At 35.6% G+C, this 26,078-nt stretch overlaps 1 protein-coding gene across 1 annotated transcript in view; it reads left to right on the forward strand.

Moving 5' to 3' along the window:
- LOC139792035 (interleukin-1 receptor accessory protein-like 1) overlaps window positions 1–26,078 on the forward strand; it is a 111,335-nt gene that overhangs the window by 49,259 nt on the left and 35,998 nt on the right. The window contains exon 2 of the mRNA XM_071734742.1: window positions 8,189–8,468. Coding sequence (XP_071590843.1) covers window positions 8,189–8,468 — 280 coding nt within the window. The remainder of the gene's footprint in view (window positions 1–8,188; window positions 8,469–26,078) is intronic.

Genomic DNA, 26,078 nt, shown 5'->3' on the forward strand with positions numbered 1-26,078 from the left:
CAATTAAATATCATACAAATGCCTTAGTTGCATATGTTGAACACCCAGGAAAAAGTCTGAAGTTGGAGAACACCATGGAGCAGAATGCATTACTTTCTGCCTTGATGCACTTTGCCTGTCTGGCATGCAAACACATTTTAGAGACAGTGCAAGATTTTAAAAATTATTATTATTATTTTTCTTCCTGTAATACAGATTTCTTTTATGTTCAGTGGAATTTACAAGGCTTAAATTTTCAATGAGTGTCTGCTAAATTACATAGCTTTAGAGTGAAGAGCAGTTGAAATACATCTTTTGAAGCTGTTTTGAACCAATCTGTGGAATTTCATTTTGATGTAAATTGAAACAAATCTTGAAATAAATAAGCAAAAAATTGCATTATTTGTTTACCTTAGGAGTTGTGATTTGGGTGTCCAAAGTCCAAATCCTTTCTCTTATACAACTTTGGTGATATATATTCAAAATCTAGTAGCATAATTTGCCTTTCATAACTTATCAAGAGGTTTTGTGGCTGCAAGGATTTTGTATGTGATAATCACTAAGCAGCACTGCTGCTAAAGTAAATCTGAATCATCTGACCTGATCAGGAGTCCCAGTGGCACTGTAGGAAAAAGCTGTTCCTCACTCAAATAAACATTCTGTGTCACTTCATCAAACTAGAGTGAAAATTTATTTCATAATGCATAAAAAATTTCTCTTCCAATTTCAGATGTGAATGATTTTCTGAATGAAGTATTCAATTCCAAAAATATTTGTAGCCAATTGAACGAGGATTCAAAAATGTATTTGAATATAGGAATGGATATTGCTTGGTTTATCTGAAAACTCTTAAATTTGTTTTGGATGTATGCTGGAATAGAGCATAAGGAGGGAAAGGGAAATGCTCTGATACTTGATTTAGCCTTTGAAATTCAATGCATCTAGACACATCCATAAAGGTACCTGAGGAAGCTTTTTATCTGAGTCTTGTGGGATTTGGATTCCTAACTCAATTAAATCTATTTTATTTCTTTAGTATTGCTTCAGCCAAAACATTCGTGCTAAGCCTTAAAGTAAGCTTTGGTTAAAGAAGCAAAGTTTTCTTCTCAAACTCAAACAGTAAAGATTTTCATTTCCTTTGCCTAATGAGATTAAAGTACTGAACTACTGTATTACTCTGGTGACCTCTTTCTCTTTGGTAAGCTGTCTCGAGTGTGTCAAACATGTGGCATATGAGAACAGAGGAAATGTCAAACTAGGGAGCAAAGATTTACAAAATTTAATATCTTTTATAAGCTTTAGCTTCTAGACTTAATATGGACAAAAAAAGAGGAAGGAAAATGCCAGATACTATAATAATATGGGTTCTTCTAAAACAGAAAATAGGTGCACAAACAGATTTATAATGACTTTTTGTAATCCATGGAGTGAAGATTTACTGTAGTTAATATTTTCTCTTTAAAGTTCAGCTAATATTGTTGTTCCTTGCTAAGTCTTTCATGAATTTCGTATTGCCTTTAAACTACCATGTTTTGTTCCTAATAGCATCTGCAGGAAAAGAGTATAGATCATAAAAACTTCTTCAATTAAAAATTAATCTCTATTTCATAAGGAAATATATTCCTCCTATAGCAGTTTGATGATAAATTATTCCAGTGTTGTGTACATATGGAAGATTTCCTTGTAGACTTGAATACATTCTCCTTTTTGAATTTCTTTAATTTTCTTTTGTTTGTTTTTCCTCCAGTCAGCTATATTCCACTTCTGATGGTCATTTTTGATATAAAGAGGATGTACTTAAATTAAAAAATTCCAAATTGAAAATGCTGAAGTTTCATATTTTAGCTAGCTTGTGTTTTCTAATTTTTATGGTGCTGGTAGCCACCTTCAGAGTAATAGCAGTACTTTATTTTCCTATCATGTCACAAGACAGTTTCACACAGTTCACAGTGCACAGACTGTTTCAAAGTACTCGTGGGATTAAAAACAAATGTAAATGAGAAGTGAAAAATTTCCCTTTCTTAATCTTGGATTCCTATATACATATACGCAAAGTACTACATCAAAACTCTAGTAATATCTGTTATCACAGAAATCTCAGAAAGTTAGGGGTTGGAAGGGACCTTGAAAGATCATCTAGTCCAACCCCCTGCATGGGCAGGGACACCAGACCAGGTTGCTCAAGGCCCCATCCAACCCTGACCTTTAACACTGCCAGGGAGGGAGCAGCCACAACTTCCTTGGGCAACCTCTGCCAGTGTCTCACCACCCTCAGAAAAAAATTTCTTCCTGAATGTCCCCTCTTCAAGTTTTAAACCATTTCCCCTTGCCCTCTTGCTACACACCTGTGTAAAAAGCCCTACCCCAGCTTTCTTGTAGGCCCCCCTCAGATGTTGGAAAGCTGCTATAAGGTCACCTCACAGCCTCCTCTTCCCCAGTCTGAACAACCTTAACCTCTTTAAGTGTCTGAGCTGAAAATGAATAATTGAAAGAAGATAGCACATAGAAGCAGTCAAAAGATTAGGTACTTCTGTACTGTCTGGGATGGAATTATTTTTATTCATAGCAGACCTTATACTGCCCTGTTTTCCATTTGTGAATAGAACAGTGTTGATAACAAACCAATGTTTTGACTATTGCTAGTTAGCACTTGAACCACATCTGGTCTTCTCTTTTCTCCTTTTTTTCTCCAATTTTGTAATAGATTATGGTATCCAAAATAATTTTCCTTTCTCCCTTCTCTCCCTTTCTCTTCCTTTCTTCAGCATCTTCTTTTTCCCTTAGTGACATTTCTCCATACCAACCATCGCACACTTCTAGAGTGAGAATGAAATATGTAAGTTTAGCCTACAGTATAATCCTGTATAAACCTTACACTAATTTTTAAGAGAATGAAAAATGAGGTTTCAAAAAAGTGTTAACTCAAACAGAAATGCAGCATGTGCAAAACTCCAGTAGCAGTACTGGTGCAAAATAAAATATAATCATGTATAAAATAATTTGAAGTAGTTATTTGAAAATGTTCGTACTAACAATAAATCCTTTTTTTTTTTATCTTTCCCATTTTATACTGGTATTTTCTGAAAGCACAATATCTAAGTGGTCTAAGAGTAGAACTGACCGTGTTCTCCTTCTCATCTCCATATTGTGACTCATTTCTAAGCTCTGCTTCTTCGTGCCTTTTGGAGTTAATTTTTATAGCAAATAAAAGGATACACAAACCAAAAATAGGCAGTCTTTGCATTTCTCCATAATGAGAACACACATGAGAATACCATGTGTTAAATTGCATAGAGCTAATTGGCTCCGACACTGCAACGAGTGTGGTCTAAAGTATAAAATCTGATTTCTTTTTTCTCTATTTCTTTTTACGTTTTTATTGCTAGTTAGTCAAAGCAAAAACAAAAAGAAAAAACTTTAAAAATATGACAAAAATAGATTGATAGTTCAATTTTTTCATTATGATAGTAAAATACTGTGTGAAAATTGTTTAAAGGAAAGTAATCCTTACAATCCTTACAGTTGCTAAACTTTTGAAATTTTTTTAATGTACACCCAGTTCAGGGAAGTCCATTTTCTTAACAGAGTATGGCCCATATTTACCCATAAATCTCAGGTGTGATGCTACAATATCCTTTGTTCACTTTCTCTATCCATCCTATTTACTGTCCCAACATAGTACCATCTTATTTCTGCATACACTAATGACTTCAGCAAGTTTACAGCTTTAGGAACAAGACCTAGTGCTTGGTCCCTCAGGTACTCACAGAATCATAGAATATCAGGGGTTTGAATGGACCACTGAAGATCATCAAATCCAACACCCCTGCCAGATCAAGGCCAAAACTAGAACAGGTCACTCAGAAATACATCCAGATAGGTTTTACTCATTTTCAGTTCTGAATTTTCAAAGCTGTTGAATTATTCAAGAATTTTTAATTTATAAAATGAGATAAAAGATGTTTGACAGCTTTATGATGTGAGCACAGTAAAAATGTAAGTCCAGAGATAATTTTTTTTCCCTACCCTTTTTTGTGACAGTGTAAATGTAGATGTCTGTAGCAGCCATAACTAAGAACACTATATTCTTTAGTCAGTATCTGATTCATACACAAAGAAAACAAGGAAAATCCATTCAAAGTAGGACCACTGATAGAATACAAAATTGAATAGAAATCCTCAATCTATTTAATATTAACATGTCTAGATGAACATGAAGCTTTTACTCTTCTATGTCCCTATTTATGAAGGCAGTAACACAAGTGTTCAACAAGATAATATATACTATTTTTAAGGTGCCAATATCAATAGAGAAATCTGAAGATTTCTGTGAATGTAAAAAAGCAGCATTAATACAATTAGTCTTGGGTTTTTCAAAATATTTTTTTGTGTGCTTCATTTGGAAATCAGGATTTTAATTTGTTTTTTGATACATCCAAGTTTTCCTAGACTGAAAAATGAACATATACTCTATACTCCATAGAAGTGCCAGTTACAGTGCATGCGTTCTATCATCTGTCTGAGTGTTCACAGTAATCTAATTTTTAAGGACATGATAGTCTATTTTTCTTTCCATTATTTCCATTATTTGCTTTTAAGCTTCTGTTTATATTCCACAGTTGCAGTGCAATAGGAGCATTTCAAGCACAGATAGACAGTTATCTTCTGAAATATTACTGTTATCACAAAGTATCACAGAAGGGTCTTATGATGAGAATGATGAACTTCTATTACATCTGTCAAAATTGCATTAGCACCTTCATAATGATGAAGTCACATTGGCTGAGCAAGTAGTATGAGTTATTTTCTAGAAGATTTTTAAGGTATTAAAGCTTACAGCTGTAATAAAGTTATCACAGTTCCAAGAGTGACAGTGCTGGCAGAGTTTAACTGGTATGATATTTCTGGAAGCAAGACAAACTCTGTCATGTTCATTTCACTGAAAGACCACGCTGAACAGAGAGCAAATGTTTTCTTAAGATTGTCACTGAGTGTAACTGTAATACATCATAGAATGTACATCACAGAATGGCTGAAGTTGGAAGGGACCTTTGGAGGTCATCTGTTCCAAACTCCTGCACAAGCAGGGACACCTAGGGCTGCTTGTTGATGAAAAGTCTATCTGGCTTTTGACTGTGTCCAAGGATGGAGACTCAACAACATCACTGATACACTGTTGTCAGGGCTCCATCACTCTCACAGTGAAAAACATTTTCCTAATGTTCTGAGAGAACTTCCTGTTTTTCAGTTTGTGACCATTGCCTCTTGTCCTGTCTCTGTGCACCACTGAAAATAGCCTGATTATTTTGGTGCATTGGCTTGTTCCTCCCTAGATGCAGGAATTTGCACTTCCCCTTGTGGAATATCATGAGGTTCCTGTCAGCTCATTTTCTCCAGATTGTTGAGGTCCTTATGAATGATAGCACAACCCTCTGGTTTACTGGCAACCATGACAGTTTTGTGTCATCAGCAAACTTGCTTAAGTTACATTCTGTTCCATAATCCAGATCATTACTGAAGATGTTAAACAGGACTGGATCCACTATTGAGTTCTGGGGTACCCCGCTAATTAAAACATAAATTAAAAATCTATAATGTTATGACCATGCCACTATTCATATTTACTTGAGTTAATGTTCCCTTAAGCTGTCTGACTGATGTGCTTAATGCCAACAAATGACAAAATAGTTTGGTAGATAGGTACCCTAAAATGTAATGTTGGCTAAATTTTGTGATATGAAGTCCTAGTGTGAAACTTAGTCAGCCCTATGCCTTTAGGAGGTATTGATTTGTATTTTTTTTCAAAGAAATGTAATCTGATTTATATACTTGAAATAACTGTTTCACAGAGCAATAATGTAAATACAATGCTTACATATTCAAACTATCATTAATGCTCTCCCTAAAACTCAGGACCTGAACTCTGATAATGTTAAATTTTAAAAGTTTGATGATGTTCTCTCTGTTTTTGCATGGAAGTATAGTATATCTTCTAGCATGTTCATCTAAGCCTGCTCAACTAAACTGCGAGTGATCCTTAGCACTTTTTAATGGGAAATAGAGTGATGAAATGAAGTCAAGGATACCTTGAAATCCAAGGGATACCAAGGATACCATTCAGCACAAATACTTTAAACAGACTGTGTTAATACACAATATGGTCTCATTGATTCACGTAACTCAAGGAACAGAGAACCACTAGAATTAAATATCCTGAGAGAGAAAACATGGTAAAGAGATTAATATTCTAAACTAAAGAGTTTAGACAATTTATTAGACAATGAAAGGCAAGATTACCATTTGATAATCAATTATGATGAAGAAGCTATTGCCTGGTAACTTACATAATGGAAATAACACTGCTTAGAGGTGCATGTTAATCCATTTTTGGCATAGGGATTTAGAACCAGAGTGAAATAGAATCATATCAGAGAGAATGGCCTTTCAGAAATGTTAAAAATGGAATGATCAAAGATGTAAATGAATTCTGAAATGTGTGGAAGGTAGTGTCTTATGTCCTATGGGGAAGCTAATAGTGTAGCCTTGTCTCCTTTCACTTCAGTTTCTTCAAGAGTACATATCTATCTTCTTAGGGCCTGGTAAAGATTGTTAATTTTTACAGGCTGTTGAGAAGAAAACTTGGAACAGGGTCATATTATTGTCCCTTCCTGGTCTTGAAAGGAAACATAGGAGGAGACAATCCAAAGATACACAAAATATTTAACTGTGTGAATTTTGTTCATATTGAAAATTTATTCTGATTTTTTTTAGATTTTTTTTCCCATCTTTTTGTTATGTGTGGAGATGTTTGTGTCCTTGTTTTGTATTACTTTGTATAATTTTGTATTATTGTGTATAATAAGTGCTGTGGTATTATCCAGATATTAATCTTAACAATTGCTAACTCACATGCTATTCTTGCAAAAACAGAGATGAAAACATTGTCCATATTTAGCATTAACAGTTTTTTCTTGCCCTGTAGAATGAATTCACCCTTAAAGTGAATATTCAACCAACTCTTGGATGAGAGGCATTTGAATTTAGCTGTATGAAAGTTGGTTGTCTAAGCTAGTTAGCTGCCCAAGTTCATTTAAAATTGAAAGTGGAAAATCCAAAGACCAAATATTTATATGAGTCATAGATATTAATTTTAAGATTAAATATGTTCTTCTTTGGATGTACTGATTGCTTTCTACTGACTGGAGTGGGGGCCTGATTGGAGGAGCTGAGGATGGAGATAGAGAAGTGAATGAGCCTAATGATGAATTTCCATGGTTTAAGCCCATAAGCTTTTGTTAAGGAAGCCATTATATCCATATACCTTTTATTGGTTTTTAATTCTTAAGTAAAAAAGGCAGGGAGGGGGGCAGTTATTTTTTTGATTTTTTTTTTTTTTTTTTTTTTTTTTTTTTTTGAAGGTGAAACAAATCTCATACCTCCTTCTGAGGAACAGTTATTGTGGACCAGTATTGGTACTGGGTAACAATATTCAACAGCCCAAGATTATAAAAATTATTCTAAATCTACTGCCAATTAGGACAGTAAAAAAACAACCAAACAAGCAACCAAACAAAATAATTCAAATGTAGTAATTTAAATATAGTTCTAGAAAGTCAGGAATTACAAGAAATATTTCCTTATTTTGTTTTTGAATAATCCATTGGAAACACTGATGGTAATTTTCCATCACTGTTTTTTGCACTTTCATTCTTTTTTGTTCTTATTAATAAGAAGTCTCTCCTCCTCCTTCAAATTTAACTTGTAATGTCACACTTTTTGGTTTGGACTACAGTTCCTTGTTCTGATGTTTTCTGAAACTAATGTCTTCTTTCATGTACATGGCTACTCTGAAGGGATTTGATTAAATCAGCTCACAGACTGTGATAACTTGTGCACATACCTAATGGCCTCTGTTTTGCATTAATTTCACTCCAGGATTTTATAACTGGTCATAGTGGAGTTCCACAAAAGCAAAAAGAGCAATTGCTCAGTTATCTCAGAAATGATCAACATTTAAAACAAAATCTCATAACAGGTCTGTTCTGCATAGACAAGTACATGATGTCAATGGTGTGAAAATGCAGTTAATTTCTCAGGGATCAAAAATGGACCTTTTCTCAAATGCAGAGCTTTCTCACAATGATTGTTGCTGTGTGAATTGTGCTTTCTGAAGCCTTTGATAATCTTGCAATTTTTTCTTCTCTTTTAGCTGATGGATGCACTGACTGGTCTGTGGACTACAAGAAATATCAAGTTCTAGTGGGAGAACCTGTCCGTATAAAATGTGCACTCTTTTATGGATATATTAGAGCTAATTACTCCCTAGCACAGAGTGCTGGACTTAGTTTGATGTGGTACAAAAGCTCTGGACCCGGAGATTTTGAAGAACCTATAGCTTTTGATGGAACCAGAATGAGCAAAGAAGAGGACTCCATTTGGTTCCGACCAACAGTGGTACAAGACAGCGGGCTTTATGCATGTGTTATAAGGTACTGTATTTAATTATACTGTATTTTAATTAATCAGATATGAAAAATGACTAATGAGTCCTTTGTGCCAAAGAAGTATGTTTTCTAACTGTGTTCCTTTTTCTTCTTCTCCACCTTGTACTCCCTTCCCTGAAGTGTTTCATCTTAAGTGGTAACTACTCTAAATTAACATAAATTATAGAAAAAAAAATGCATGAGATGGTTGAGACTGGATACATAAGTCATGTGTTCCTGCTTCTAATTCTGGGTTAGCTGTTACAATCACTGTCCTAGAGTAAAAAGGCTCTTTTGCACATTCAGATTTATTTTTTTATGTTTTTTATGTAATGGCTGAATTTAATTAACTTTTGTAAAAAAATATTATTTGATGTAAAGTAATTGCTTTAAGGAAGTCAGAAGCTGGAATTTCATCTTTTTTACAGACATCCCCTAGAATCACATCTGTCTTAACCTGATAATAGACATATTTGCAATTTGAAAGCTATTTAGCTTGATGCATCACACTTTATAACCAAAACTTGGATTAGATTCTCCTTCCTGCTTTACAAAGTAGGTGTTCACCTTCTTTATGAATATTTGTAATGATTTGCACTGAGATATTTTTTACTATCCCTTTACAGTCAAAATTTTCTCACAGCCTTATACTACATGTGAGTTTGCAAATTCGAATTTGGACACAACAAAGGAAGAGTCACTACTAATTGTTCAAAGTTATGAAACAGTTGATAATTGCATTTAGTTGAGCGGATATGAAGCAGTGTTCTCTGCAAATCTACAAAAAGGGTGTTGCTAATCATTCAACAGAAAGAGTCACAAGGAAAGAGTAAGGCAAAGGCAACTGAGTAGCTAAACAAGGAGCACACAGCAAAGCTCTCTGATGTTGCAATGAAAATAAGATAACTACTTTGCCAGAACCTGGAGAAGTTTAGTATCTACCACTTTTTGCCCTTTTTTTTTTTTTTTTTTTTTTTTTTTCAACAAAGATTTGTTCTTTGAGCTCTTTACAAAACATGTGAGGTGTTTTTTATCATGTCATTTGTTCAGTAGCATTTTCAACTTAGTTCTTCTGATGATGGTTTTCTTTAAAAGAGGTATTGTTACAATGCTGCACATGCTATGCTACATAAGAAGAATATTTAATTATGCTGAGATTTTTTTAAAGTATGTGTGTAACAGTAGTCATTAAAATGGCATTTTTTTTTCAATTATTTAATGGTGTTAATTTAAATACCATAATTAATCCTCTATGTTTGGATAAAGAAAAACTTAAATATCTTATATTGCACTTTCCAGTGAGTATAGATAAGTGCTGAATTTAGATAAACAGTGGTACTTTAAAAATGTGTTATACTTTAAAATATGTTTACAATGTTAACCTGTATTCATGCTTGTTCTAAATGCATTTATTTTTAAATTTGAGGTTGGTAAGGGCATATTCTAATCTCCTTGAAACTACAGTCTGCTTTCTTAGCATGTACTTAATTTCCATCTGTCAGTGCTTATACATTGTAGATTGGCAGTAGATTTTAAAAAAATAAAGTGCTAACTAGTTTGTGATCCTGAATACTCTTATGAACTGTGACAAAGCCTTGAGGACACCCACTAGAATGAGCAAGTATCAGTTAAACAGTTGTTACTAAGAAGTTCTATGTTTCTTGTTACATCAGTGTTACAGCTTTAGAATTGTTGGATGGAACCCTTCAAATATATGGCCAAATGGTTATTGGTAGGAGACACAATCCTCATTTTTGTATCACAGGTATATACCCCTTTATGAGTCCTTTGTCCATACAGTCAAAGGTTACTTTCAAAGTCTTGAATATCCATTTAGAATGAAATTTAAAACTTAATGTTCGATGTTCCAAATATAAAGTGTTAGATATCTTAATTTGAAATATGTACTATTAATTTCTTAGAAATATAATAGTTCTCTTTTCCCTTCCTTCAGATTCTTAAACTATGAAGTGATTATCTGACAAAAAGGCTGAACTGAAACCATCTGGCAAATTTTTGTGCTCTCTGTGTTCCAAAGTTTTTGCTACAGAATTATCTGTAGAATAGAAAAATGTCCACACCAAAAAGCTATCTACTGTCTTTTACTGCTCTTCAGTCTCATCACAAAAATTGGAATACTCAGCCTCACTGTCATTTAATGCTTGGATATTGGTAGAATATACCAAAGAAAGTGGAGAAGAATTCATGAACAAGAGCTGTAATTTCTTTCAAGGAGCAAAGCGCTGGGATGGGATTTAGTATTTTTTTCTTGTGGATTTGAAGTTTTTGTTTATTTTAATGACAAAAGGCCTTAATGATGCTTCAGAATGATGCTATAAGCTATTTCAATTCTGAAAACGCAGTTGAGAAGCTCAGATAAGAGATTGAAATAATCTTTTAGAAAACTTATATTCAGTGTGATGTTTGAGATAACTTGACTAGGAGAGCAGGGAGAAGAGATGGACCTGTGAGGTCATGAAGGCAGGCAAACGGGCAAAATAAAAAGCAAATGGGCAAAAGTATAAGCATGCTTTGAATTAATGACTCTAATTTTTATTTCAGTCTTACTTAAAGGTGTGGAACAGTCCAGTAATTACTATTTGCTTTACTAAGAAGCTCCTTTCTTCACACTTCTGTGCCTTTACTACCTGTGGCAACAGTAAGGAAGAGAAATATATCTATTGCGTGGGGCAGTTACAGAGAAACCTGGTGGAACAGTCTGTATGGCACTAAATGAGCAATGTTAAAAGGATAGTTAGTGGACCAAACTGATTTCTACAGTGACTACATTACAATTGAAATGTGGGGTTTCACTGAGTAGAAACATTCACATTATCAGTGAAATTAAGCTAGTGATAGTGATGAAGACTTGCTCTTTTTCCTTCAGTAATAAAGAAACAACCTTCATCCTTATTCACTAGTGTTCACAATACTCTCATCTTTCATTTCTTATTTCTACTTTTCTTTCTATGGGAAGCTGCCTGCCATAAAGAAACTGAGAAAATCAAGACTTAACCTTATTATCAAGGCACTGCTGCACACCCACAGCTGGAGATGAGGATATAGACAGCTAGAAACAGCTTTCAGATTACTACAGTCAATACCAGAACTATGAGCTGATAGAAGATGTATGGGCATATACCCCACTTTCAAGGAAGAAAGTAATTTAGTCAGTTTCAGGTGCAGTACTATACCATTCTGCTGCATCTTCTATTTTTAGGAAGCATAAGATATAAAATATTAAGTCTTTAGGTGGATGTCACATCACATGATTGCTTGTTGTGTATGGGAAGCAAATATAACCAGATAAATTTCACAGAGTTGATATATATATCCAACTCAAGCTGGTGTAAAAGTAAGTACTAAGTAGCAAAAGACCTCATATATTTTTGCCAAACTGACATTTTCTTACTGTTTCTATCTTTTCCTTCCCTGCTCAGAAGCTTCTTTTTACAGTATCTCAATGATGGCCTAACCTAACATCATTTCAAGGGGGTGTGAGAGAGAAACTGGACTGGGATTTATGCTAAATTGCAACAATGGGTTGTATTGCAAAAGAAGAAATGAGCTATTATAAAGGAGAAAAGGAAAGATGTTGGGAAACTGTCTGGAAGAAAACAGACATGTGAGCAATCCTGACTCTTTAGCTTTAGGCCTTAAGACCCAGTTGCAAGGTTACTGAAAGATGAGCTATGGGAAAAAGATAAGGGAGCTGGCAGTAGAAAAGAAGAATAACAGGATAATGAGGTAGCCAGCAGAAGTTCTGTGAGAACAGAATTTGTGTCCAAGATACAGCCACCTGCAAGATATCGTTATATAAACAAAGGCTCTATATAAAGCGAGTGTCCACTGTTAATAAACGACTTCACTTTAACCATATTGGTGACTGCGTGTCGTCCTTCAAGCCTCCGCGGATTTTTTCCTACAGAAAGAAGAGGGAAGGAGGGAAGAAAAGAAGGAAGGAAGGAAGGAAGGAAGGAAGGAAGGAAGGAAGGAAGGAAGGAAGGAAGGAAGGAAGGAAGGAAGGAAGGAAGGAAGGAAGGAAGGAAGGAAGGAAGGAAGGAAGGAAGGAAGGAAGGAAGGAAGGAAGGAAGGAAGGAAGGAAGGAAGGAAGGAAGGAAGGAAGGAAGGAAGGAAGGAAGGAAGGAAGGAAGGAAGGAAGGAAGGAAGGAAGGAAGGAAGGAAGGAAGGAAGGAAGGAAGGAAGGAAGGAAGGAAGGAAGGAAGGAAGGAAGGAAGGAAGGAAGAGAGGGAGGGAGGGAGGGAGGGAGGGAGGGAGGGAGGGAGGGAGGGAGGGAGGGAGGGAGGGAGGAGGGAGGGAGGGAGGGAGGGAGGGAGGGAGGGAGGGAGGGAGGGAGGGAGGGAGGGAGGGAGGGAGGAAAAAAGAAGGGAAAAGTCAGAGTATTGTGCAATTGTATTTGAATATCCTTGAATATGAATACCCTTCTTATAGCCTTGCAAATCTGAAGCCAGATGCTTCAAATATCTTTCTAATTCATTTTGTAAGAGCTTTAATCTTTGGTGTTTATCTGTATTTTAAATATCTTTCCTCAACCTCACAGCAGCTGCCTTTTTTGTTTTTCTATTTACATGTAGATGTACTTATGCTTTCACACATAGACATTAGGCTGCTGAGTCACATATCTCCTGTGCTGTATAGTTCAGTTAGTATTTGTTTGTTTGTTTAAGACAGAAAATAGAATGCCTTTGGAGATATTTTAAATAAAATTACATAAATTTTGTCTATAAAACTTTCAACTAAAACTGCTTCATATTATCTTTGAAAAGCATCACAGTGTAGGAGAATAAACCATAATGTAGTTTAAGAGATCTAGTTTATTAAGGCATTTTTTTATTATGTACAACTGGTTAAAATAGGTGTAGTTACATGAATGATGCATTATTATCATCACATAGTTATTTTGTGAAATAAACATTAGGCAATAAAGACGACATTTAAAAATAACATGTTATTAGACAAAATTCCCTTGGTCTTTTTTTTTTTTTTTTTTTTTTTAAGGAGACTATGGAGCTTAACTATCCCCTCCAGTAACTTCTTGAATTACCAGTGTTCTTTCAGATATTATGAAGTTCTATGCAATTCAAGAAGAGTATTTATTTCTATATGTATGCTGTTTGTTCCTAGAAATTGTGCATTGCACATAGTCATAGTATATATGCACACAATTATTTAATGCTTTATTAGAAGTCTTGGATACAGAATATATAAGGAAATATTTGCTTTAAGCAAAGGCAATGGTGAGTAAAAAAAAGTACAATTAATTTTTCATAAGCACTGTACATGCACTATTTCTTCATTATCTTTAATAATGTAAAACATTATCTGTACTTTTACCATGGCTGTATATACTTACAAATATTTTTACATCTTTAAACTGTTATTTCCAATTATTATCTTTAAAAAAAAGAACAAAACTAGATGTTAAATCTGAATTAAAACCAAAAAGCAAAGCAGAGAAAATATCTGAAATTAAAGCCTTGCAGCAGTTTATCTTTCAATATCCAAACCCTGGTATTCCCTAGATCTGCATGGGATCCCTGATTCTGTTTAATTTTTAGTAACAAAGAAATCAGACAATGCATGAGAGAAAGAAACTTTCTTAAATGACAGCTAAATGTTCTATCAATACACAGAAATAACTCTCAAAAGAGCCTGATATTCTATTAATTCTTTTAAGAAAGCATCATCACAGTGGTAAAGTAATTAACAGAAAAAGAGCACTAGAAGAAGATTTAAAATTATTCCAAAGAAGTTTGGAATGCAGATTTTCAAGTTTTCATGATTTGCATTTATTTGGATCCTTTTGAGTGAAACCTAGAGGTCCTAGTTTGGAGCATTGTGCTCCCCCCAAAAAAATAATTTAAAAAGGAGTTTTGTAAGCAAAAAGGCATTCTTAATACTGTGGCAGGAGAATGGAGGGATGTAAAAGGAAAACAGGAAGAAAAAAACCAAAAGAGATGTCTGTACCATTTGAGTTATGTAAATGTTTGAATCGCCATTATAGGTCTTCGTACAGAAATGAACAACTCTGACAGCCTCTTCAAATGGTGTGCAAGTTCAGAAGAACATTTATTGCACAGAGGAGATAGACTTTCCTTGGTCCCCTCCTTTGAATTGGTTTGATTTTTAGAGAGTATGGGAGGCACTTGACTGTGCCTCCATTAGTACTAGACTCCATTTTTAAGCTTCTCTGAGCTTTCTTCAAGGCCTGGGTTTTTTTTGGGTTTTGTTTTTTGTTTTCTGTGAAATCATGTGAAATCATTGTGGTAATCATGACAGGGAATCTGTCTCTTAAGGTGATCAAGGTTTGATCCATCTCCTTCTCAAATGTAAGCTTGGTAGACTAGCCATACATCCATTAATTTTTTCACTTGAACTTGTGGATGCCTTGGTGAGTAGAGAAAGCCTTCAGGCTAACATAGGAATTTAAACAGGTTGGGTTGCTGAAGCCTATATTGACTCCTATACAAATGGAAAACATAGCTGATAGTTCCTAGAAATAAACGAGATCTGGGCTTTTCTTGAAGTTGATGCTTGTTGGAAATCAAGTGTGCTCAGTGCTGGTGAGGCCACACCTTGAGTACTGTGTCCAGTTCTGGGCCCCTCAGTTCCTCAGTTTAGGAAGGATATTGAGGTCCTGGAGAAGGTCCAAAGGAGGCCAACCAGGCTGGTGAAGGGACTCGAGCACAGATCCTATGAGGAGAGGCTGAGGGAGCTGGGGCTGTTCAGCCTGGAGAAGAGGAGGCTCAGAGGAGACCTCATCACTCTCTACAACTCCCTGAAAGGAGGGTGTAGCCAGGTGGGGGTTGGTCTCTTTTCCCAGGCAACTCTCAGCAAGACAAGAGGGCACGGTCTCAAGTTGTGCCAGGGGAGGTTTAGGTTGGACATTAGAAAGAATTTCATTACTGAGAGAGTGATCAGACATTGGAATGGGCTGCCCCAGGGAAGCGGTGGATTCTCCATCCCTGGAGATATTTAAAAAGAGACTGGATGTGGCACTCAGTGCCATGGGCTGGGAACCACAGTGGTAGTGGATCAAGGGTTGGACTTGATGATCTCTGAGGTCCCTTCCAACCCAGCCAATTCTATGATTCTATGATTCTATGATTCTAAGTGCTTGAAATCTACTCATTCTCCATTCCCCCCTACTTCTGATACCCAGGAGGTCAGCTGTCTGGCATTAACATCTTTATTGTATATGATGAATACTTTCTCTGTGAATGAGAAAACCACAAAAACCTATTGCCAAAGAGATAGGTGGGTGAGCATAGGGTACCTCTTCTCATTGTTAAATTGCTATCCATGATGGTGAAGTCCAGTTCGTGTTTGCTGTTTGCTTGGCTAAGTTAGGACTTGACTTGGAAAACATACAAGCAAGCATGGTGGTGAGTAGATAAAGAAAGAATATGATCTTTACATTAGGTACAATTACGATTTTAAATATTCAATCTTTGTGGACTAGATGTAAGCATGTCTGAAAACTAAATGGGTCAGTGAGGAGAATTTCATTAAAAGGATGTATTGATTTACACTGAGGGGAAAGTAAGTAATATGCCTGAACTTACACAGAATAGGGGATGGATGTTGACATTGGAAAAAAAGAATATGCTATATATGACTGAGCAGAAGACATTGTTAATTTCCCATTTTAACATTTCTGAACTTAGAGGAATGGTGTGAAAATGCTTGAGGAGAGAATTATTTGAAGAAAAGCCTTTTATTTAATACTAAGTTACTTTTATTAATAATTCTTTTCATGTTGAGATTTTTGCTGAAATACGGGAATGTAGCAATAAAATTAGTCTGACTATTGCTTCCACTGCTTTACTACAGATTTATTTGCTTGTTTGTTTTTTCCCTGAAAGTACTTTTAGCAAACTAGTGTCTCTTACTCTTTGATTGTCAAGGTTCTTTTACCAAAACTAAATTAATTTTTCTGACTTAAAAATTAATACTTCAGATCTCAGTACAATAGTAAAATATGACTATATTTCTTTTTGTAACTTATTTGTATTAAATAGATTGCATTAAGATTGCATTAATATGCATTGTTTGCAGTAACATGGTTGCTCTTTTGTTAAAGAGTAGGCAGTATTATATCCATTTTATGCTCTCCTCCAGATAACCTAATCCATATTAGCAAAGGATTGAAAGGATTGAATGTCACAGAGGTGGCCTATCAGCTGCCATTTTAGCACCTGTGGGAGAAGGACAAAATATGATAAAGTTAATTCCATATAATAGTTACCTAATTCAAGAGTATATTATTTTCTTCAAGGCACTAGAGAAAATGGAACACAAAGGCAAAGAACTAAAATGACTTGTACATATCTTCAAAGCAATGGCTTCCTTTTTTTCTTTGTCCCCAAAGTTCTTCTATAGGTTATCGTTTTTTTTACTTCTTGTTTCCAGTAACAGTATAAAAAGCAACCAATTTGTATAGCTATTACTAATATGGGCCTCCTACATTTTATATGATTGTTTCAATTTTCTCTTAGCATCTTATTTCAAATTGTATTTCAAATCTCTGTCCATCAAATCCTTAACTCTGTGTATATAAACTATCTGTGGGTATCCAACTCAGTTTAATCACTTAGATAATTCCCTTGTTCTCAGGCCAGAGAGCAATTTAGCTAATGTTAAAACATAGCTAAGACTTGATTCAGTTACACAGGTATTTAATACTATTTTAGAGGGTTTTAGAGGCACTAGGAGCAAGACATTCAGAAGGGAATGATGTACATGGCACTGGATCTGGAGAAGGCTGAATGTGGGATACATTTGGGCAAGCCACATGTCACTATGCACCCACACCTCAGTAAATAAAATGAGGGGGTTTTGACATTTTTAAAAAATTTGTTTCAGTAGCACCCGTTCTCCAATGTTCCTGTCCATTACAGTGCATATGGGGAAGATGTTGTTGACCCAAACAGTTCATGTTGTCACTATGAGGTAACTGATTGCTGGTGATCATAGAGAGAACTGGAGGCAAAAAGCAACAGGAACTAATTTATGTATGTTAATGAAATATTGCCTTGGAAACTGGGACACGAGGTGAAGCAAGTTACTTACTGAGTGTGGCCATGTCAAATAGCAATTTTTCCATAAAAGTGCTGATGCACATGAATCAATAGCTCAGTGTGAAGAGGGTAGAGCACTTGGAGAAGTCATGCGAGAGCTCAATGTGACTTTGTGTTTGATGTGCTACAAGTAATAAATGATATCTAACACATAAATCAACTGGATCTAACGAATAGTGCTCTTTCTTGTTCTGTTATGATAAAGTCAGAATTAACATGTAGGCATAAGATAAATAAAGGTCATGTTTACAATGACCATACATCATGATAAATTGTTTCCTCAGTTCTGGTGGTGATTGTAGAAAAGCTATAGGGTAGTTCTTTTGTACTAAATATGTACAGACCTGCTGGTAGTCTGAAATCAGTGATTTTGCGATTTATTTTTTTTTAATGTCTTCCAGGCATAAATCTTACAAGCAGACTTAGCAGATAAAATTGTTTGTAACACTGAAAATAATAGTGGAACACTAATAGAGGAACACTAATGAAATTTGCATGTTTGGTACTTGTTTAGTGCTACCATTTGTCAAATTAATACAGCCTAGTGCTACTAATTTCAAAGGTGACAAGACTGACCCAAGAGATCTTGAGATATTTAGTTGCAGAGGCTAAGATGATGATCAAATGTCATGATTGTCTCTATAATCTTAATTTTGACTTCTAATGCAGGAAACATTTTAATATAGTCTCTGAGTGATTAATTTGGACTTTGTTTAGAGAATTAATCAAGATTGGACAGTGAGCAGAGCTCCTGTTTTCACTTACTGCAAGAGTTAATGTGTGCACACACTACTACAAACGTACGTGCACACATGCATATAACAATAATTGCACCCAGCATATGCATACAGAGCTATATATAGGTGCATATGGACCTGAGAAAGAAAATTAAAGGCAGAAATGGATGGTCTGAATAAGGCTGAAGGGAACATGCTTGAAAATGGGATCAAATTTTTGTCTGTCACAGACTTCTTATGTGAACAGGGCCAAAGTTTGGCCTTCCTCCTTTGAGGGTTACACTGTGGATTCTGGACTGTTTCAGGCTGCACTGAAAATAACCCCAGTAAGACGTTATTTGAATATTTTCTTTGATATAATGATCAATAACAACAACTAAACAAGCTAAATTTCTCAATCAATAAGAAATCTTTACAATGTGACTTTTCCATGGATTTAAAATATATTTTTTCAGCGTTGCATGATAAACCTTGACATAAACTATTTAAAATGCACGGCAACATAGAAGGAGATAAAGTAGCTTTTCATTTGTTTGTTTGCTTATCTGTTTCATCGGGATTTGGTTTTCATACCAATACCTGTTGTATGAGCGAAAAAGGTATTAAAGTTTTAGATTTAATGCAATTATATAATGAAATTTTATTAGAGGGCTATACATAAAAATCAATATAATTTTCTAAAAGTAATCTAACGAGGAAATTTAAAACCATTGGGTTTTACTTGATGTGTTACGTTTCTTTACCATACCTTGAAGGATTGAAAATGTTTTTTAAGTGCTCTCTATGCAGTTATTTACAATATGTAGTGAAAGAACACGTAACGAACAGTTATAGTTTATATTATTTCAACTTTCAAACAAGTCTTTCCACTTTCAAGCACAAGGTGAACTAAACAGATTTAACAGCAAAGAATAATTAGCTAAACAATCTGCTTATTTTCTGTGATGTTCTTGAGTTTTTAAGATCAAGTTGGCTGGCTTCTGGGGGCAGAGAGTGCAGATTAAAGTTCATCACTTTCATCTCTGGCTTATTAAAGTGACAGAGAGGTTGCTCAAATGAGCACAAGTCCCAGTGCTTTTTCAGTGACATTTTTGTGACACGTTTTGTCGAACACTTGTGTTGTTTGGTTGGTTTTTTTTCTCCCCTGAAGTTTTGTTCTGCCTTTTCTGGACAACACAATTAACCCCACTCCATATAAACAGCTCAGTTTCGTGTTTGATCCCAGGTGTACTTCTGCCTCAGTACTAATTCTAACTCTACGGTGTTTCTGTGAAGTTTTATGACAATATGACAGCTGAAGGGAATTTTTCTTTCCAATGTGCAACACCTAGCCTCAGGCCTAGGCCATGTAGGTTGGGGATTTTGGATGGTATTAGGTTTCAGATTATACAATCAGTGCCCAAGTAAGATGCCTACAATAATTACATGATGCAGCACGAAGGAAAATAAATTAAAATTCCAACATACAAGATATCAGTGCTGTATCTCTCAGTCTCACTGTGTGCTGTAGCATCTAAAACATGTCCTGAATAACTGATGGGATAATATTTCAAAAAAAGCTTGTGGAGAATTGCAGGGAGAAGTGTTGGTAGTCTTAGGATATTAGGAAGGATAGAAGTGATTTTACTTCTACAGCCAGATCAGTCTCTGCCAGGACCTGGGGGAGAAGGCAAGCATATGATACAGGGTGGGAAAGTGTGCCATTGGTATCGACAGTTGGAAAGGAGTGTGAAGATTTCTTTAGCACTTCAAGACAAATCCTCTCAATGCTTGAGGGCAAAATTGAAGAAACTGCAGGTTTTCACCTATGCATAGGAGCTGTCATTGACCCCATTTCCAGTTCTTACTCCATCTGTTATGCTGCATTCTCATATTCAATATTCTCCTTCCCCATTCACAAAATGAATTTCATTTAATGCTGCTTTTCTTGGTCCAGCAAGAACTATTTGTCTCCCCCACAATTTCTAGAAAAAATGCTTCTGCCTTGATAACTGGAACACTTCTCTTTCATGCATTAATTTGAATATGCACATATGGATACTATTTGAAGATAAATACACATATATATAAAACATAAATGCATGAATGCATACATATATGTGAATGATAATGGAATTAATGACTTTGAGGCCAAGGTTCCCAGCTACTCTAAATCTAAATGCCATGAACATTATTCTTACATGTTACAACTAGCAGTCAGTAACCTCCAGCTGTGACACTATTAAATGAAGAGCATATAGTCAAATACACCCTTGTGGGTGTGTCTTTACAGATAATATGCAAATGACAGTCACAGGCAGTTTATGTATATGTGACATTATATATATATAAATTATATTATTTATATATATATATTATTTATATTTATATTATATATATATAAAATAAGTTTGGTTCATTGGATCTTCAGTATTATATAAAGTATGGCTATTAATATGGTATTTTACAGTCAAAAGTTGAACCAAATGCACTCCAAGTTGTGCTTGATATTATTGTAGCTTTTCTAGTAACATCTTTCCTTTTGGCTGCAGTTTTCTTGTATTATTTTCTTGTCTGTGGAACCCTGGCAAAATACAAGGTCTTATAAAAATTAAATTTATTTCAAGATGATATTTAGCATTAAAGAAAATGAAAAATAAAACCCAAACCCTTGTTTTTTAATTGAAATGTGCTTCTGGATGCCCTTTTCACTCTGTGCTGGAGGAAAGACGTGTAAGATGCTTTGCTTTGTATCTGTTCAGCACTTGAACAGAACAAATCCTCAGTTTCAGCAAAGCTTGGGTCTTTCTACTTGAATACAGACAAGGGACATGTGGGATGCAGAATCTCGCAGTATGTTACTACATAACTCTAATAATTAAGTGTAAAAAATAATTTTAAAAAATAATAATAGAAAAACAGGCTTCTAAACAAACATCTTTACCACAGGAGCACTGGATATGCAATATTCCAGCATTAACAGGCATTAGTTTTTGCTAAAACTCCCAGATACCAGAAAACAAGTCTCTTGAGAATGTGTAAAGCCATTTTTTTACTGCAGCATTAGTTTAATAACTGTAGCCAGTGTTCTGAATCTCATTTACTTTAGGAACAATTCTTTCTCTAATAAGCAAGAGGCTCTAATAACGCAAGAGGCTATTACCAAAGTAAAGAAAATACAAGTACTTTTTGATAGAAAATGGTTACCTCCCAAAGTGTCTGACTTCTCAGTCTCTGGAAATCTGGTGATCTGGTGGGACCTGGATGTGCAGTTATAGATGTGTTAAAAGATGGAGAGCTGTTAAAAAATATGAACATACTCTTTCCTTCTATCATTACTAGTGTATTTTTGTTTAAAGTATAGTTGAAGTGTTGCTGGTAATATCCTTGTTATTCACTTAGTCTTAACTTTAACCTAGGGATACTCAGGTAGTAGCAGCTGGAACTCAGGGACTGAGCCTACATAAATTGCACATGGAGTAAGCTTAAGATTTTTCAGCTGCTTATGCAGTAATTCCAAGAACATTTGATTTAATGGTCACTTTCACTTGGACAAGGTTTATTTGAGAGGAGTTAATTTAAGAACAGAATAATTCAGTTAACTCTCAAGTAAAAACTTGCACTTTATGAATTATTTGGTTCAAGTTTTTAGGATGGGGAAGAAAAAGGGAAAATAATTTTCCTGAGAGATTGCTGTCAAATATTTTGGTCTAAGAGGTGGAAGGCTAATGAAAAACTTGGATAGCAATAAACCTATAAAGGAGCTTATAAGGAAATTAAATTCTTTGTATTCAGTTCAAGACATTCAGTAAGTAAAATTGGGACCTTCATACTGAGAAGTAAAACAGAAAGAAAGATGAGATCAGAACACATTTGCTGGGGATTGTACATCCATTTTACATCCAGACAACCAAATACAAAAAGGAAGTGACTGAGTAGATCAAATCTGGGGGAAAAGAAATGTGCTTGTGCTATTTAAAGATAGCATTGTAATGTTGGCACAAAGGGGTTGCAGGATTAAAAAAACTTTAATTACTGTATTGCTTTACATCTGATTTTTTTACTTCACAATTTTTGTTCTTGCATTATAAATCTACAGTTTGCATGGCAATAGAATTGCATGGCTTTAGTTATAATGGAGGGTGTATACCTTGTTAAAATTAATATGTCATCTCTGACATATCTGTGAATTTTACCCCCAGCTCTATAGTACTGTGTTTAGAAAAGTTATTGAGAAATTGGATAGATTTAATTTTATAAAAAATTATATTGATTCCTTCTTCTTAAAAACTTTTATAAGATATTGATGAGATTTATTAGCGATACATGCAGCTTACCCATTCCTATGTTTTTCTCTTAGGCCAAGACATAGGAATGAGCAGAGCAAGTATCCCCAGGCAGGCATGTTTGAAGCCAGTGGTGACACTGAGGGTGTATCTGGTCTCCCCACACCAGAACAGTGAATACTACATGCCCAAACACCCACTTCCCAAAAGATTTCCTTCACAGTAGCATTGCTTTTAAGTTTGGAAGGTGTCAGCCACTGTTCATGCTGACAGCAATGCTGCACTGAATCATGTATGGTTTGAAATGGGAAGAATGGCCTCAGAGCAGTGAGAGATCTACTTGGTCCAAAGGAGGGCAACCAGGCTGGTGAAGGGACTCGAGCACAGATCCTACGAGGAGAGGCTGAGGGAGCTGGGGGTGTTCAGCCTGGAGAAGAGGAGGCTCAGAGGAGACCTCATCACTCTCTACAACTCCCTGAAAGGAGGGGGTAGCCAGGGGGGGGTTGGTCTCTTTCCCAGGCAACTCTCAGCAAGACAAGAGGGCACGGTCTCAAGTTGTGCCAGGGGAGGTTTAGGTTGGACATTAGAAAGAATTTCTTTACTGAGAGGCTCCCCAGGGAAGTGGTGGATTCTCCATCCCTGGAGATATTTAAAAAGAGTCTGATGTTGCACTCAGTGCCATGGTCTGGTAACTGCAGAGGTAGTGGATCAAGGGTTGGACTTGATGATCTCTGAGGTCCTTTCCAACCCAGCCAATTCTATGATTCTATGATAATACATTGAAAAGTAAATACTCCATTTATACTTATTGGAATAGCTAAATTTTCCATTTGGTTCTCAAGTGATGATTAAGGGATGGAACATCTCCCTTATGAGGAAAGGCTGAGGGAGCTGGGTCTCTTTAGTTTGGAGAAAAGGAGACTGAGAGGTGACCTCATCAATGTTTTCAAATATGTAAGGGGTGAGTGTCAGGGAGATGGAGTTAGGCTTTTCTCAGTGGTGACCAGTGATAGGACAAGGGGTAATGGGTGTAAATTGGAGCATAGGAGGTTCAAGTTGAATATCAGAAAAAATTTTTTTACTGTAAGGGTGACGGAGCCCTGGAACAGGCTGCCCAGGGGGGTTGTGGAGTCTCCTTCACTGGAGACATTCAAAACCCGCCTGGACACGTTCCTAGGCGATGTACTCTAGGGGGCCCTGCTCTGGCAGGGGGGGTTGGACTAGATGATCTTTCGAGGTCCCTTCCAACCCCTAGGATTCTATGATTCTATGATTCTATGATTCTATGATGAAGCCAAAACAGAATGCAGACTCCTTTATGGACCCAGGAACACCCTGTGGACATCCCAGTGGACAAAAGGACCATCTTTAAGTGTTCTTACTCTTGCCTTTAAATGAAAGTTGTCAATTAGGCCCTTCAGTTTCAAAGAAGTTTAAGCTGATCAAACAATCTGGACTTAATCACTCATGCAAAGGGGAAGAAGTCAAAAGAAGCAAATATTGCATATTAAATATCCTGGACTATTTTTTTGTGGGAAAGTTTATTTATTTAGGGAATTATTCTAAAATTGTACAGGTCCCAACATTAAACTTTCTGGTCACAGGGAGACTTTAACAGGGAATGAATGAAAACGGGGACTCTCTTAACCTCTTGCATTGTTCACCAGAGAGAAAATACCTTGTTATTTATTAGAGCAATAAGCCAGCAGTGTATGTAATAACGCACAATTTGTTTAGGGTGGTACTTTTAAGATGTACTTTCCTAATCTGTATGAGAAAAATCCTCCCACACATCTGCAAATCCTGTGGGTGTTCAGTGCACAAGGAAAATTGGCAGAGGCCAAATGAAATGAAAGCAGCTAAAAAAGAAGTTTGGATGATCTTTTTCCTCCCAATTTCTAATGTCCTTGTATTTAAAATAATAAAACTAATAAGTTTAATCAGTAAATGCTGTTTCTGAGGACTTGATATGGTTTGAAAATGTGACTTGCAGCAGCTTTCATGACAGTTACATTCTGTCAGTGAAAAAAAGCAATTGCATGGACAAAATAATAGGAGAAGAAAAAAAAAAAAAAAAAGTTGTGATCCAGATTTTCCTGAGATAATCTTCAAGCCCTGAAAAAACAAGTGTCCCAGTTGCACAAGAACAGAGCAGGAATGGCTGACTGCTGGAGGAGTTAGGTGTGCTGGACACTGTGTCCCTGCTGTGTCCCACATGTAAGACTTGACAGGGACAGCTGGTGTCATATGTGGGATATCAGGAGTGTTCAGGCATGTATGTCTTCCCTCTAAAAAGATGAGAGGGGAAGAATGAAAATGTGAATGTGGCTTTATAGCAGGCTGTGGCATAACATTCTTACATGAAACAGAATAGCAAATTTTACATGAAAACTTTAACTCAGGGAAAATCAGCTACTTTGAATCTTACCGTCAGTCTCTTTTCTGAAAGACTCCTTTAAACCATCACTTTACATAAGCAATCTGTTGGAATCAAATGGTTGCATCTGAAAGATGTGTGAGAGCCAAATTTGTTGTTTGGAGCACTGTATATCAAATTTGTAAATTTTGCAAATTACAATATAGAAACAATATATCTTTGTATTTGTGTAATCAAAATATCATTGCGGATGCTATTTCTTTCAAAAATATAAATTATTTCTGTGAGTAGGATGTTGGGTTTAATTTTCTGTCACCAAATAGGAGAAAATATTTAGTGTAAAGGGACCATCATGAGCTACTGAATAACTGTTACACAATTGATAGAGATTTATAGCAGGGTAATTTTAATGTGTTTAGAGTGATATTGCTGTTGTGATATAGGTAGCAGCCAGAATAAAATGTGGGTGATTTGCTCAACGTGTGCTACATTCTCAGAATTATCACAGTTTATTTTTCTTTTCCCATTTTAAATTCTTAGAGGGTCCATTTTTCCAGTCATTTCAGCTGAATTAATCATCAGATTACCACTTCAGTTAAAATAAATTTAAAGGTTCTGCCATGCAGAGTATTGCAAAAAGGTTTTCCAATATTTACAACATTTGTGATTCTGGTTAGGTCATGAACTTTCAATGAATTTATGCACTTAGCAAAATGATGGAAGTGAAAATTATGCAAATAATAATTACACCATCTAAAAAAAAGAGCCAAAATTCCAAAGATAAAAAAAATTAGGATATCATAGTTCATATAATTTATGGTATTTATATTTACTAAGAATTCCTATGTTTACCACTGCATCTCTATATGATTTAGTTTTAGGTAGTCCTGAGAGGAGCAGTGAGTTGGACTTAATCGTTATTAGGGCCCTTCGAACTTGAGATATTCTATGATCTATGTGGAATTTTTTTAAACCTTAAAAATACTTATTTTCTCCTCAGAGACAATGAAAATGATGCCTCCACTTTTTAATCTTTTATGACTCAGCGAACAGGCAGTATGCATAGGCATGATTATCTTTTGTAAATTTGACAGGCTAACATCATGTTAGGAACAAATGGCTTCAACTTGAGGACT

Source organism: Heliangelus exortis, chromosome 1 (genome assembly GCF_036169615.1).
Source record: "Heliangelus exortis chromosome 1, bHelExo1.hap1, whole genome shotgun sequence".
Taxonomy (NCBI): Eukaryota; Metazoa; Chordata; class Aves; order Apodiformes; family Trochilidae; genus Heliangelus; species Heliangelus exortis.